We start from the raw sequence: 16,095 nt of genomic DNA, 5'->3' as shown, positions 1-16,095 counted from the left end.
TCATTTTATCTTCCCATCCACAGTGAGCAACAGTTCACGTTCAGGACTTGCGGGCTGCACAGCAGAACCAGTGACACTCTCAAGCACTCACACGCCTCTGATCTTAAATACCTCAAGTGCTTAGAGGAAAAATCCCCAAAATACACTAAAAATACACATGAAGAGTATCTCATTTTTTTCCTCTACCAAGTATAGGAGACATGGATAAAAACAAAGCAAAACGATGGAAAAAAACTTACTGTTCTTGTCTCACTGTCCTCGCGCTCTGGATTGACTTTCACAGCAATTGTTGTGATCATTCCAACCATTTCTGGGGGAGGGACTGTGTTCTCGGGGATCACCTGAGGGTTCTCAAAGTAGCGGTTCTGCATAGAAAGAGCAGAAATCATTCTTCCGAGTCAGACACAATATTCCTCAATGAGACACACCTGACACCTGATGGAGCAAACCCAGTGTTGTACGCTTTTCCGTTGCACTGATGCCATAGTACTTGGGGTCCTCTTTATGGACAAAGAGAACATGACAGCGACATTCTCTACCGTCAAGAATGGAAAACAAAAAACTCAGCCAAAGTAGTTTCTCCTTCTTTCCTGGCTGGTAAGAGATCAGGTGCATGGCATTACGTCACTACCTCAGTGGGGGGGGGGGGGGGGGGATGTAGCCCCTCCCTCTGGTGGTAGGAAACTCAGAGCTAGTCCCCACTGAATCCACTTTCCAAACAGTCTCCTACACATAGATCAAAGACAGGAATGGAAGCAAAGCACAGACATTTTTAAAAGCCAGGGCCTCACTGCCATCCTTAGTTCTGAACGCAATTTGGGCTTTAGATTAAATAAGACCACTTCTCATGAAAAGCAGCTTTACTGACTCAATTTCAAGTGTCAGCACTTGCTAACTCAGTAATAATGATAACTTGACAATTTCAGAATGCAACAAATGAAATTCTATACCTTCGTAGATTAAAATCCTTAAAATACCAAAAGGATATTACTTCTTTGATTTTTAAAAAATTCCTTTAAAGCTTAAAAAAAAAAATCTTTAGGGGCGCCTGGGTGGCGCAGTCGGTTAAGCGTCCGACTTCAGCCAGGTCACGATCTCGCGGTCCGTGAGTTCGAGCCCCGCGTCAGGCTCTGGGCTGATGGCTCGGAGCCTGGAGCCTGTTTCCGATTCTGTGTCTCCCTCTCTCTCTGCCCCTCCCCCGTTCATGCTCTGTCTCTCTCTGTCCCAAAAATAAATAAAAAACGTTGAAAAAAAAATTTAAAAAAAAAAAAAATCTTTAGAAAAACTTTGATACACGAACAGATTCATGCACAATGATTTTTACCAAAAATTTTTTACCAGTATTACTTGTGATTGTGACAGGAAGTGGAAATTGGGAAAACCAGCATCAAGGAGACAATCCAGGTACACGCACAGGACGGGAAATTATGGGGCCACTAAGAACTATGACTGCTGGCAGAGAGGTGTGTTACAGGATGTTCCAAACTGGTCCCAGTGGCACCGTCTATTAGGTGAGAGTCAGGTGGGAAGGAGACCGCCCTCATGCACGCCATGCGCTTCCACACTGCTGAAGCCACTGAGAAAGACTTCTTTCAATACAGGAAGGAATTTTAATGACACTGAAAAGGAATCTAAAAGCAGACACTACCTCCCAAAAAAACCTCACAATAGGAGTGCAACCATCTTTAAAAAGCGTGAAAAAAGTGAAAAAGTGAAACTTTAATATCAATGGTTGCTTACAAGTGAGAAAATTACAGACAATTTACCTTGGGTTTTTTGTTTTTTTGCAAATTTCTACACTAAAACACACTGCTTTTACGTAAAAAATGACGTACTTAAACAGTGAAACCAAAAGAACTCCTTTTAAATGGCTGATTTATCAACCTCCATTCTGACCACCACGAAACACTCCTCATCCTCAAATTTGCATTCCCCCCAATTATTCCTTCAACCCAACGATTCCAAATTCCCTTTGGAATGAGGAATAAATGTATACAAATAATAGATTCAAACGATATTAAAAACATACCACTACTTTTGGAAGCTCCTTGTAAATCTGTTTCACAAAATCCAAAAAATGATGAATCTGAAAGTAAAATTTTAAAAAGACAACATAAGAAATTTATAAACAGAAAATACAGTAAGTAATGCAAGTGCTAATAGTCTTAATGTACAAGAACTCATAAAACAGGCAGGAAAAATGTCCGACTCAAATTCCAACAGGCAATGAACGTGAACAGACCAAAAAAGAAATAAGAAGGAAGTAAGTTTCTAAATCAGGAAGAGCAAAGGAACAAAAATGAAAATAAATACCACTTATTGCCTTTCAAAAAGTACTACTATCCATGTGAGATGGAATCCAACCAGAGGGAGACTCTGCTATACTACCAAGGGAAGCATGAACCGCTCAAACCCTTCTGGAAATCAACTTAATGACAATCAATATCTCTCAGAAGCATTAAAACATTAACTCGCTTGACTTGATAACTCTACTACAAAACCAGTCTATGAAATAATTTGAACTGTAAACAAGATATTCAGCAATAGTCTTAACATAAAAATTCTGCAATACCTTAACTACCTAAAAACAAGAGCATCGTAAGAAAGACTACTACACATCCATTAAAAATCAACTTTGTAAAGAATTTTTTACGATTGGGAAAACACTCTTACGTAGGAAATATACATATACATAAGATGGGGACAAGGAACAGAAATCAAGACATCAAAATTGCTTTCTTAAGATGACAGGAATTCTATTTCATCTTTACTCTTTTAACTCCAAAATAATCTACGACATGCATTTACTAAAGTTAATGTTAGAGAAGATACTACCTTAATTATGACTAACAGCATGTTTAATGCTTACTTTGTAGGTACCAATCACTCTAAGAACTTAACTTTCATACTGAATTCTTCAAGCAATCTTTTGTGGCTATGTCCTGTGAGGGCGCTCATTTTATGGAAAAAGCTCCAAAGGGCTAGGAGCTGACCTAATGCCAATTACAGATGGTCAATTACTGAGTTACAGAGCTGAGATTCCAAGCCAGTTCTGACTTCAGAACCCACATCTCACACCCTTGCAGAGCATACAATGACTGGAGCCTTCCAGCACATCAGACCTGTAAATACCAGAATTACCCAAGCAGCCCTGCCAGTTTAGTAGTTTACCACGTTTCAACTAATGTACAAATTCAGCAGAATATTCATATAAACATGGACCAAACAAAAGTCACTGTGAAACCCATAAAGACTTTCCCCCAGACTGAGGCTATCCTTTTCTGGAAAGCAGCATGTCCCATCAATTCTAAAAGAGAGTATACAAATTATGCCAAAGAAAAAGCCTGTTGACATACTTTTATAAATGCTATCAGTCTAAACACTTACTTCTTGTGTGATGGGTGGCCTGAACTGTTTGTGTAGCTCGATAATGATTCTTAGACAAATAAGAACATTCTCTTCATTTTCCGTCTTAAAAAAGAAAAAAAAAAGGCATTTAAAAAGAGTTATACTTCTAAGGTTATTTTAATCTAAAGATCACAGGCTATTTTCTAAGCATTTTTCTGTACACGCACCCAACGTCAGCCAACCCAGATTTCATGTGTTGAACACAGAACACAGTAGCCTCAGACAAGAAGCTTTTGAGGTCTTTGGTGGACCAACGGAAGGGTATCCTGCCAGTGAGCTCTGGAGAGTAACACTCTGGCAAGTCACACCATGAAGGAAGGTCTTAATGGTCCAAAGGACGCTTTCTCGTTGCTTAAAAATACAGCCAACAGAACTGGTGAGCATACACCCCGTATTGGACAATCTGCTAAATCCTTTACGCTCTCTGAATGGGGGTGTCCTCCACATCTTACCTATGAGGAAGCTAAGGCTCAGAGAAGGTAAGCAATGAGGCTACCACAGCAGCTAACCCATGGCAGAAGAGGCTCTGAATCCAACTCTATCCCCCTCCGAAGCTCATCCTTCCAAGGGGCCCCGAAATACAACAGAATTCTACACCCGTTGGGACTAAGAAGCAAGGGAAGTTTTAGAGGTTAACATTAACAGGTATCAGGTGGATTCACCCGAAGAGTTTGAGGAACTCTTTAGCAGCATCTACTGTGCCTGAAGTAGAAGAAAACCAAAGGGCCCTGCACTCTGAGTCTGTCTACCTAAACCTTTCCAAACATTTCCACTATGTCTACTCAATTCCCTGCTGACTCCATGAATCTTCAATTAATATTTCTTAGTAATTTGGTTGGCAAAATGGACATTAAGAAAGTTTTTACTCATGCGAATCACAACTTCAGTGAAAAGGAAGTAAGCCCGGAATACCAGATTCTACAAGAAGAAAACCACTGAAAGTCTGAATATGGCTAAATAACAAGAATTCTCAAAGATTACCTCTAAAAAGCGAAACATCACAGATAGAACGTTTTTTGTATGAGGACGAAGATGTTCGTTGGTTGGTATCCTGTGAATTATTTCAAGGACCAGTTTCCGCAGTTGCTGGTGAAGAAAAATAAAAAACATAAATATCAGATCCTTCCAAGAATCCCAGAATAATTCTTTTATACTCTCCAAGTTACACGGCTGTCTGCACCCCACACTGAGAACCACCCAACTACAAGATGGACCCCATTTCAGGAACAGTCTTGTAAATTACTTAAACGTAATCCCAGGTACATACCGCAAACCATTACTTCAAGCTTTCCACAGTCGTGTACCAAATCAACCAAGCCTAACCTTCCCTCTTTGAAAACTTATCACTATTTCCAGCGGAAGGGCACGAGTGTGTGATTGCTGGCTGCATTTAGATGAAAGAGCACAACACAAACTGAACTTGGTCTGGGATCTCCCTCCATCATGTGTTTGGTTCCTATGATCCTCTCCCTGGTTGATTCTCTTGGGCCCGAGGACTGACTGCATCACAAGCTGACTAAGCTTCTGGAGTACGACTGTGGAGTCAACAACTAAAAGGTAGGTCAAATGTGTAGATCTTCAACTGGTACAACATGAAAATGCTTTGTTTAGCATTATGTTAACTTTTAAAGAGTTATTTTTAAGAGACATGCACTGAAATATTTATAGAAAAAATTATGATGAGACAGTCTTAAAATGATCAAGGTGGGAAGGGGGGGTGCAAAGCACTGGGGCGGGTACAGATAAAGCAAAACTGGCCAGAAGTTACGAGAATGGATGAGGCACTAGCTATGGAGAGGGTCACCTAAGGGATCACTCCTTCTTTTTGTGGATATATGAACACGTCTATAATACACAGTGTATACATGTCACCAGTCAGCAAAAGTAAAGAATTAAAACCAAGACATTTAACTGAAGAGGCATGGTTTGGGACAAAACTATCCTTACGTGACAAAACCTCTCCTCTATTATTTTTTAATGTTTATTTATTTTTGAGAGAGAGAGACAGAGACACAGAGTGTGAACAGGGGAGGGGCAGAGAGAGAGGGAGACACAGAATCTAAAGCAGGCTCCAGGCTCTGAGTGGTCAGCACAGAGCCCGACATGGGCCCAAACCCACGAATGGCAAGATCAGACCTGAGCTGAAGTCAGACGCTTCACCAACTAAGCCACCCAAGTGCCCCAAAACGTCTCTTATTTTAAAGTGGAACCCTAAGTTTTCTCACTTGTTTTAATTCATAAATGCTTGCAAGCCAACATTTTCTCTGCTCGCTGACATTTCTGAACAGATTACCTGGGCTGGTTTCTCCTGAAGAAACTGGACCTCCCCATCTTGAAGAAATGTGAGAAATCGGGGGATGATGTGCTCGAGGAATGTGGAATATTGAGGAGATGATGTGACATTCTAATTAGGCAAGGATAAAAGAAAACCCCGTTAAGTCTGCGTGTTTTCATATTTTCATTTCCCATTCACACTAGAACCTCAAAAGAGAAAACACTTTAGCGAGGCCAACAGTAATTTTTAATGCTTTTAGAGGCTTTTGTGATTGAAGTTTTAAAACTTTTTGAAAATTTTTTTTTAATGTTTATTTATTTCTGAGACAGAGAGAGACAGAGCATGAGTGGGAGAGGGGCAGGGAGAGAGAGACACAGAATCCAAAGCAGGCTCCAGGCTCTGAGCTGTCAGCACAGAGCCCGACACAGGGCTTGAACTCATAAACCGTGAGATCATGACCTGAGCCAAAGTCGGTCGCTCAACTGACTGAGCCACCCATGTGCCCCTAAAATTTTTTTTTTTTTAACGTTTATTTTTGAGACAGAGCATGAACGGGGGAGGGGCAGAGAGAGAGGGAGACACAGAATCGGAAGCAGGCTCCAGGCTCTGAGCCATCAGCCCAGAGCCCAACGCAGGGCTCGAACTCATGGACCACGAGATCGTAACCTGAGCTGAAGTCGGACGCTTAACCGACTAAGCCACCTAGGCGCCCTTAAAATTTTTTTTTTTAATGTTTATTTATTTTTGAGAGAGAGAGTGTGATGGAGCATGAGACGAGGAGGGCCAGAGAGAGGGAGACACAGAATCAGAAGCAAGCTCCAGGCTCCGAACTGTCAGCACAGAGCCCGACACAGGGCTCGAACCACAGACCACGAGAATAGGACCTGAGCCGAAGTCGGACGCCCAACTGAATGAGCCACCCAGGCGCCCCTGGGGTCTCGTGATTGCAGTTTTAAATTTATTAAAATGACCACTGCTTCTGAAATCCAATTTAAGAGCCCAAATGTGAACATTTACTGTTAAAAGTAGAAATACTAGCACTGTGGAAAATGTGGAACTCCGAGCCTGCTCTAGAAGGTGGCTGTGCCACCACCTGAGTAAGAAACTTCTGAAAGGTCATTTAGCTTCTAGATCTTACTTTCTTCAGGTGGAAAACCAAGAGCCTAAACACACTGACACCTCTTTCTAATCTGAAGCTAATTTATTGGTTAGATCTACATTAATTGGATTATAACCCAACCTAATCCATTATTTATCCCAGCACTGATTCTAAAAGAACAGAAAATGAAACTGCAGTCTGGAGACCGTGCAGTAAAATGGCTCCTAGAGCACTTTCTGGAACCCACTCAGGAAGCGGGAACCTTGGGCAGTTACTCAGCCTCTGTGCCTCAGCATCCCCATCTGTTGAGTATCCTATTATTTCCTGACGTAAGTAATCATGTAAAGACTACATGAGTTGAGGGGCGCCTGGGTGGCTCAGTCGGTTAAGCGGCCGACTTCGGCTCAGGTCACGATCTCGTGGTCTGTGAGTTCGAGCCCCGCGTCGGGCTCTGTGCTGCCAGCTCAGAGCCTGGAGCCTGTTTCAGATTCTGTGTCTCCCTCTCTCTGACCCTCCCCTGTTCATGCTCTGTCTCTCCCTGTCTCAAAAATAAACCAAACGTTAAAAAAAAAAAAAAAAAAAAAAAAGACTACATGAGTTGATATACAATGCAGCAAATGCTCTGCGGTAAATGCTCAATAAATGTCATCTGGTGTTATTACCAGAGCGCCGTGCTGTGGTAATACATTTTTTTTTATTCTTTCTCTCTTGGTCCTCACAAGCCCAACGTAAGTATTGTCTCCATTTCTCAGATAAAGAAGCTCAGAGAGGTTATAAACGTTGCTGAATGTCAGTCCGTCTGTAAGCTTTAGAAGTGGATGCAAATTAAGTCTAACAGCCAAGTCCCCTCCCCTGCTAAGGCCTCACTTGCTCATGCAACAAATTCTCATTGAGGATTCTATCACGTGCTCTGCGGGGATACAATGAAGAAAGTAGATACAATTCGTGCCCTCAGAGATGGGGAAGGCAGTCATGTGCTGGGAAGACCGATAAAGAACAATACAGAATTATGATGGAGGAGGTAATGGCAACTAAGGGCACATCTATAAATGGGACACGATGTAGTGAATGGAACCAAGGGCAGAGAACGCCTTCCCCAAGAAGCCACGTTTATGCTCAAACCTAAAAGGTGAGCAGGAGTTAGCCACGTGAAAAAGTGGAAAAGGACAAGGTTTGAAGAAAAACATACACAAAGGCACAAAATTACGAGAAAGCCTGGGTGTAAAAGGCACTAAATCTAGTTCCTAATGGGAGGGACGGGAGCAAGGGACTAAGTGGTTAAATTGTTACTGTCGCAAGAAGCATCTGGGCAGTTAACTAAATACAAGTGTCTCAAACTCCAGACACTGATCTGGGCTGAAAATAAAAGTGTAGGGTTGTCTATCACACTAAGGTAATCTTGGAAGGGGAATCTACGAAGGGTAAGACAGAGGAAAAGGCGAAAACCAGAAAAGAGTGTGGTGCCATGCAAAAATAACGCCTGAGCACCACCAGGTTCCCGGGGCGAACCCAAGGCTCCATTCACACAGTGCACCGTGGGGGACCCCACCGTGCCTCGCAGCTCCCCCAGAGCAGACTATGAATTCACTGGGAACAGGAACTGTGTTTGTCACCTCTCATGCCTAGAGCTTAAGACTTTTTAGGGAGATGCCCACATTCAAGGGCATAAGGTAGAAGATTCATGCTGGAACATTACCAAGGTTACCAAGAAACCCAGCTCATCCGCACATAAGCACATTAGCAACCACTGATTCCATAGCTCTCAAAACGTCAGTTTCAAATTTCTCCCATAAAAAAGATTCATTCATTCAACAAGATGCCCCGTTGTGCTGCCAGCATTACAACTTAGCCCCCAGCTCTTTGATCCGTATGAATTTTTCATGCGAGTTCTAACTCGAAGCTTTTATTTTCTGTTCTGAAAGATGGTCCATACGACATTTACTTAGATCACAATTTTATTCCTAAGTGCTTGAGGAAATTTCTAAGGCTCCTGAAAGCACTGGAATTGTTTTTAATTTCACTCGTCCCATTCAGACTTTCTTCCAGGGTGGAAATGGTGGCAATTCAGAATTACCTACCGGTGCTCATCCTAGTATTTAATTCTTTGAAGGGCTTAGTTTTCTGGATTTTACTTAAGGCAAACGTTCATATCATACAGATTTCAAAAGTCACTATTTTAAAAAGCCCGAAGTATACTGCTTTGGTAAACGTTTAGTTCTCTGGATTGAATCAACGCACCGGGGACCAAAGTCCAAAATTAACTTGCTAACAGCGAGAAATGAAACAAGAGGCAAAGGGGCCAGACACTTAATCCAGATAGCCTCGCGCCCACACTCAGAGGCCGGATTCAACTGCTTGTTTCGGCAGGTTCACGAGACCCTCCATGACTTGATCCTCTCAGACCCACTGGGGCTGTGGCTCTCACTTACCAGTTCTGCCAAAAACGCAGAACGCAGGCCTATCGTGTCCTCCCTTCCACCTCTTTTTTTAGTTTTTTTGGGTTTTGTTTTTAACAGCTTGCGTTAGCAGCTTGGGCAGAAAAGAAAGCTCTTTAGCTCAATCTCTAAATATCTCAGGATTTTTTTTTTTTCCAGCTCAGTTCAGGGCAACAAGTCCTTAACGTCTACTTAGAACAAAACTACCAAAGAAAAACTCCCACCAAATGGAAATACTCCCCATTACTACAGATCCTAGGGCATCTGATTCATCCCCACTGATTCCGACCTTTGCAATTCAAATGACCACGTCAGAAGCTAGAAACATTTTGTTAATTACATGACCTCTCTGAGAAAGGTTTTATTATCTCCACACGAAAAGTAAGAAAGGTGACCTTCTCTTCTGCCTATGAAACTAACAGCACCAGACTAACCATAAAGTTGGGCAAAACATGAGAGAACAGTTTTCAGGTGCTGGACAAGGGCCACGATCTCCAGAGGGGAGATTATATGGCCACCACGGCTCTCTGCTCAGGCGCGGATGCCCTGACAGGGGCTCAGCACGCTGGCGCCCAAGGACGGTATGATGGTCCTGCTGAGCTGAGGAGCAAACACCAGAGTTTCAGGCAGTTCAGGTGGCTGGAACCTGTAAAGGAGAACCCCAGAGAAACAGGAAGTACAGGGGATGGTCTTCTCTGAGTCCTTGAGACCTTGACTGAGGGCTGAGCTGCACGTCCAGGTAAGAGGAGGTAACGCTACCTGCAGCTCACCAAGAGGGACGAAGACCCATCAGGGGTCTAGCAGTGCTGGAGGATGTTGTGGGTCCAGCCTGGCCACACTGCACTTTCTTAACACCTCTTTCTCACCCCAGACACCCAGCTGAGCAAGGTCCATGCCCTAGAGTAAGGCCTCTAAACAAGCAAAGCCTCAAATCAACTTCTGATGATATCACCTGGAGCTGGAGTTTGGAGGCTAAATTCCACTGACTCAGAGAGACCTGGGGACCATCTCAGCCTTCCCACAGGTCCTCCATACCATAGCATAGAACCAAGCCTCTGCGAGTTCGAGGAGATCAGCGGGCCACTGAACTGCCTACCACAATCAACATATCAGCACTCTTCAGAGGGAGGGAACGGAAGAAGCTAGAGTCCCTATGTTCCACATACAATATTCAGCATACTCAAAAAGTCCCAGACGTGCAAAGAGGCAGGATCATGTGACCCCCCCCCCAGATTCACTCAAGACTTGAATGCAGTCATTATAAACGTGTTCCAAGAACAACAAAATGGGCATGAATGAACGATGATCATCTCCGTGAAGACCCAAAATCTAAAAAGAAGAACCAAATGGAAGTTCCAAAACTGAAAGGACAATAACTGAAGTAATATAAAAAATAAATTGAAATTTTAAAACATCTCAGCAAACTAGAGAGGACACAAAACACTCAGTGACCCTGAAGGCAGGCAGTAGAAATTATCCAATCTAAAGAACACAGACAAGGCAGACTGAAGAAAAGTACACAGAGACCTAACATGACACTATAAAACCGTGGAATGGGAGACTCAGAAGAGAGAAACTGCTCAAGGTCACGGAAGTGATTAAGTAACAGAGCCACAACGGACTTCCAGCTCTCACTCCACCTGTTATTATGTGAATACAACAAATCTACCACACAAGTGTGAGCACATCCTGAAAGCATATGCCTCAAAACGAAAACAAGTTCAACCACCAAAACCAAAGCAACATTCCTCAACATCACTTGAAGTTCACGGTCACTAGGTGAGGAAGTTGGACAATACTGTGTGCAGGTCAAATTTCAGTTCTGAAATGCAATAGGTCACACTAACAGAGAGAACGATTTCTGACTTACTAGTAAGATTGACAGAGGAGCAGTTGGAAAGCACATGTGAATATTCAGCTCACAAGAAAAAAAATAAATTAAGCTCATACCTCAAAATTTTCACTAACTTCTTGCATCATTTTTAACTTTGTTTCATCAGCTGTAAATGACAAAACAAGTCATCAGGTAATTGAAATTACGTTAAGGATCTTCAGAAAATGATAAGATTTAGGGAGTTAAGAGAAGCAATCAGATCTTATCAGTTTGACTGTCATGGTCCAACAGAAGGCACATAACTAGTTCCCTACCACCAGTCACACACACACTCATACTCCCAGACATATGTGTGCATGTATAGACAAGGGCACAGATATATACATACACACACACACACACACACACACACACACACACACGTGTGCCTCTTTGGGGCTCCAGCCAGCAATGCTCATCACTTTGCTTCTCCACAAGGCAGGGAATGGGAAAATTAGGATAAAAGCTGACATTACTATTTAACTCCAGGTGCATGTCATTTGAACGGAACAGAATGAGTCCCGATAATGTACTTCTTAACAACAGAATTGACTCACGTGTATTTACATCCGTGAGAGCTGCCACGAACTGAAGGTATTTTTTCATCAGAGTGGTTTGGTCAACCACCGTGGCCCCTTGTGTTGCAACAAATGCCATTTTTTTTTTTCAGCTGGTTTGTTTCTCAAGAGAAAGGTATCAGGTCCATGAGTTCACCCAGCCTATGAAAAGAAGCACATGGTCTGTCAACTTATTAAAGGCACAGGCTCACAATCTCTATGGAAAATCTTACCTAAATAACTACATTAAACTAAATACTTTTTAATTAACCCAGAATACTACTCATTCTTTTTGGAAAATGAAATTTACTTATATCCATTTTATCTATTAACTTCTAAACATGATTTTTATAAATAGATGTCCCCCTCCCCCCCTTACTGTATATCTTTCTTTCCCTAGGCCAGGGGTTGGCAAACTCTCTATAAGCCAGAAAGTAAACATTTTAGCCTTTTTAGTCTCTATCACAACACTTAACTCTGTTATACCCAATAAATAGTCATGGACAACACACAGACGAAAAATCATGGCTGTGATCCAGAGAACTTTTATTTATGGACACTGAAATTTCAATTTCATATAATTCTCAAATGTCATGAAACATTCGTCTTCTGTGGATTTTCTCAACCATTTAAAAATGTAAAAACCGGGGTGCCTAGGTGGCTCAGTCGGCTAAGCCAACTTTGGCTCAGGCCACGATCTCGCCGTTCGTGGGTTCGAGCCCCACATTGGGCTCTGTGCCGACCGCCCAGAGACTGGAGCCTGCTTCAGATTCTGTCTCTCCCTCTCTCTCTCCCCCTCCCCCGTGGGTACTCTGTCTCTCTCTCAAAAATAAATAAAACATTAAAAAAATAATAAAAAAGGTAAAAAGCATTCCTAGTTCACAGGCTATATAAAAACACACAGCTGAGGGGCACCTGGCTGATTCAGTCAGTAGAGCATGAGACTTTCGGTCTCTGGGGTGTAAGTTCGAGCCCCACGTTGGGTGCAGAGGCGTAGAGATCACTTAAAAATAAAAATCCTAAAAAAGAAAACAAAAACAAACACAGGCAGCTGACTGGATTTGGCAACCTCTATCCTAGGTGATTGGTTCTCAAACTTCAGTGTGCACTAAGACCACCAGGTGCCAAAGACGGACTTCCAAGCACTACCCAGAGACTGTGGTTCAGTGAGGGGCCCAGGAAGCTGTAAATCTTGTTTGCAGCTGGCACAAAGTAGGTACTTAGAAAATACTCCTTCAATGAATGAATGCATGCATGCATGCTTCAGGTCGTTGATGACCACACTTCAGGAGCTACCTCTCCAGGCTGACACTTGGTTTGAATTTTAAGAGCCCTCACAGAAGTATCTTGAGAACCTGATGAATTTGCTTTTACTCATCTTCCTTGTGTATAGAACTGTTTAATTCCACTGGGCACGAAGCCGCAGTTTCAGGACTTAATTTGCTTCTTCTGCCGACCTTTGAAAAGCCCTGCCTACCAGATGCACTCCCTTGCAGTTCACACTTGTGCCCCAAGTGATGGGGACACCCTGACTCCACAAAGCCTCTTCTGGCCACGGTCTCCGAGACCACCAAAAAAAGCACTTGGATGCAGAAAAGACGCCGAGAGGTGCTCTATCCCGCTCCTCCTGCTCCGGGCAGGAAAACTCACGGAGACAGAAGAGGGGGATTCCGTCAGCCCTGCTGGAAGACCTGACTACTTACTGCTTCCTCTTTCGGGCATTTCACCGAATGCCCCCATATTCTCATCCCTGGGGACCCAAGAGTCAGGGTGAGGGCCTCTCTGTGCCTACGAAACTTCGGGTCGTGCCCAAACTCCTTGGACCCCCTTTTTCACCGAAGTCAACTCTTCCATCGCCCGGGGCCCCAAGAGGCCAGGCACCGCGTTCTGCTGGGCCTGGGGGTGAGGGTGGGGGGTGGGGGGTGAGGGTGGGGGGTGGGGGGTGGGCTGAGAAGGGAAAACGGCCCATTCCGCCCGTCTGCGGGAGAGGAGTTCGATGATGCCGCCGGCCGCGGCCCCGACGGAAGCCCGCGTCCCCGCCCAGGTGGGAAGGCCGGAGCCGGCGCCGCGCCCGCGCACAGACAAACGGCCCCGCCGCGCCGCGACTGAGGCGGCGCCGCCGCCGGACCAGAGGGGGCGCTGTCGTTGCCGCTACCTTCGCTCTCCGCGCCCGACCGGACGAGCCAGGGGCCTGCGTGGAGGCCGGGAGGTGCCAGGCTGGCCCGGGGCGCCCCCGGGGGAACGGGGCCCCAACCTCACGCTCTCTCTTCCCGGTCTCAAACGGCTCTCCGCTTCCCTCCTTTTGTCGTCGTCCCCGGGCACCCAGCGTCCGCCCTCCAAGCCGTGCTACGGCGAGCGCCGAGGGCCAATTCCCGCTCCGCTAGCCGTCCGCCTCCCAGAGCTCCCCAGCGCCGCCAGGCAGCCGGAGGCTACAAGGCGGCCGCCGGCCCCCGCCTCCCGGGCTGGACCCCGGTGGGGGCTGGGAGGGGGGGGACCTAGGGGGACCCGGCGTACGGAGCCTACCTCTGTCGCTCCGCGGAGCCGCCGCACAGGCCTCCCCACGCCGGGTCCCCGCCGCACTGGTCCGGGCAGCAGCGCGAGCCTCCTGGGGCCGTTCCGCTGCCCTCCCTCGCCTGCCTGCGCCTGCCCGCGATTACCCTCACCTCGGCGGCCGGCCTCCTGCAGCTCCAGCCCGCGACCCCCAGCGAAGCCCCTGCAGCCACAGCCGCCGTGCAGTCCCGCCCCCGCTTAAAGCGGCCGCGCCTGCCGCGGGTGAAATAGGCCCGGGCGCGCCGCCCCCAAGTGGGTGCGGCCTGGGCAGGCGGCGGGAGCAGGGAGGGGCGTTGCGCCCGGGTGGGCCCGCCCGGCCCTTTAAACCTCCGCCTGCGTGGGCGGGGCCGCCGGCAAGGTTGAAGTGGGCAGGCAGGTGGCGGGAGTCTTCGGGCTCCTACTGCCCTAAATCTGACCTCAAGGAGCCAGGCCCGGAGAGGGTAGGGTAGGGACATCGGGGGCTGCTGCAGGGCGGTGGGCCCCCAAGGGGCTTCTTTAGGAGGCGGCGGTCAGGCCCGGGAAGAGTCCATCCCTGAATTGAACGTGGCAGTGGGGCGGGGTTTTCTCCCCCACCTCCTTCCTTTTCTGGGGTAGTTCTTAACCCAGTGGAAAGGTGGAGGCAAGCAGGGGCCTTGGAAAGGCGAAGGCTGGAAAACAAGGAAAGCCCTGGTGTTCTGCTCGGTGATTGTCGGCCTGATCATTTGTTCTGCGGCTACATCACCCAGAGGCTGGACCGCGCAGAGGATCTCTGTCACCTCATACCTGGCGGGCATATGTCTCTGGACCAGGATAGAGCAGTGATGAGAAGGAAGGAGAGTGGGGCATAACGCCCTGATGCCCAGGTGAGATGGCGTGGGCTGGACCAAGGGGCCTTAGAAGGGAAAAGTATTGTTGGGCCTCACCTACGACTCCATCTAGGATAGTGGTTGAATAGTGAACTGCTCCTGGTAACCCATGGTTAGGTGGACAGAGCATTAAAGTGATGACTTCTCTCCACCACTTCCAGGACCTGTAATCGCTAAGTTACGAAAGTCTTTGTATCCCCTTCCCAGACAGATACATTTCACACCTCGTAATAAAGACAGCTTGTAATGCCTGCAAGAAATCCTGAAGCCCTATTCAGAAGCATGCTCCTTGCTTGTTTAACGTTGCTACCCAAGAACAATCCTCTATTGAAGTGCTGGAATTTTAAGTGGATGCATTTGGTGTCACTTATTTCTACCCTGGGAGAAATAAAATGGGTCAGAACACCTTTTCCACTGTGGAAAAAGTTGCAGCCAAAATCACTCCCCACCCCCAAAAGTAGTCAGTCCAAAGTCGGGGAAGGTTGAATAATCTGAGAGCTGAAATCAGTGTGCAAACACTTGTTGTTTAATATTGTTTGGTGGGAAGGGGGTAGAGAAAAAAGCAGAGGGTAGACATCTTTTGATAAGTTTCAGATGCATTGCACAGGCTAGAGACCTATAGTTAAGCCTAGCTCTAACATTGGCTAAATCCCTACACTTCCCATGGCCCCAGCTTCTCCTAGCAAGGTACCCAAAATACTGTAATGATTTTCATCTCTTTTCTTGTCTCTCCCCTGAATTAGAGGTCAGAGACAGTGTCAACTCTATCCCTATCAGGTAAATTAGATCCATGACACCTCTGCTTAAAACCCTCCAAAGTCTTTTTAGCTCATCTTCATTCCCTGGCCCTATGTACCTCCCAACCTCATTCTTCATATTCTAGCCACGGTGGCCTGCCTTACTATGCATCATGCCCACCTTTGTGCCTCAGAGGCACAAAGCTGGCTCTTTGTCATCCTTGACCAGCTCAAATGTTACCTCCTCAGAGAGAATCTTCTTAAGATCCAATATAAGAAAACCACTGTTCCTTCCACCTCTCATTCACTGTCTCAT

At 45.8% G+C, this 16,095-nt stretch overlaps 1 protein-coding gene, 1 long non-coding RNA gene and 1 other non-coding gene across 15 annotated transcripts in view; 1 reads left to right on the top strand and 2 right to left on the bottom strand.

The window, feature by feature from the left end:
• TRRAP (transformation/transcription domain associated protein) overlaps positions 1–14,316 on the bottom strand; it is a 115,365-nt gene extending 101,049 nt beyond the window's left edge. For 10 of the 13 annotated variants that reach the window (XM_058710945.1, XM_058710937.1, XM_058710946.1 and 7 more), the window contains exons 1-8: positions 14,171–14,316; positions 11,648–11,809; positions 11,168–11,217; positions 5,702–5,812; positions 4,390–4,494; positions 3,388–3,471; positions 2,030–2,086; positions 240–365 (exon numbers count right to left, since the gene is read on the bottom strand). In XM_058710945.1, the coding sequence (XP_058566928.1) occupies positions 240–365; positions 2,030–2,086; positions 3,388–3,471; positions 4,390–4,494; positions 5,702–5,812; positions 11,168–11,217; positions 11,648–11,747 (633 nt within the window). In that variant the 5' untranslated portion in view covers positions 11,748–11,809; positions 14,171–14,316. Of the gene's footprint in view, positions 1–239; positions 366–2,029; positions 2,087–3,387; positions 3,472–4,389; positions 4,495–5,701; positions 5,813–11,167; positions 11,218–11,647; positions 11,810–13,350; positions 13,477–13,802; positions 13,934–14,170 lie in introns of those variants that run through there. The other 3 variants (XM_058710949.1, XM_058710938.1, XM_058710939.1) reach the window with 3 other exon arrangements.
• LOC131501770 (small nucleolar RNA ZL1) lies at positions 11,300–11,523 on the bottom strand. The gene has a single exon (XR_009256897.1). It is a non-coding gene; the product is annotated as a small nucleolar RNA ZL1 (small nucleolar RNA).
• A 116-nt stretch (positions 14,317–14,432) lies between the features above and the next one.
• On the top strand, positions 14,433–15,451 carry LOC131501191 (uncharacterized). Its single transcript, XR_009256682.1, has 2 exons — positions 14,433–15,039; positions 15,250–15,451. It is a non-coding gene; the product is annotated as an uncharacterized LOC131501191 (long non-coding RNA).
• Positions 15,452–16,095: the final 644 nt, after the last annotated feature.

Source organism: Neofelis nebulosa, chromosome 18, assembly GCF_028018385.1.
Source record: "Neofelis nebulosa isolate mNeoNeb1 chromosome 18, mNeoNeb1.pri, whole genome shotgun sequence".
Lineage (NCBI taxonomy): Eukaryota > Metazoa > Chordata > Mammalia > Carnivora > Felidae > Neofelis > Neofelis nebulosa.
Note: the sequence above shows the minus strand (reverse complement) of the source record. Positions and strands in the feature narration are given on the sequence as shown.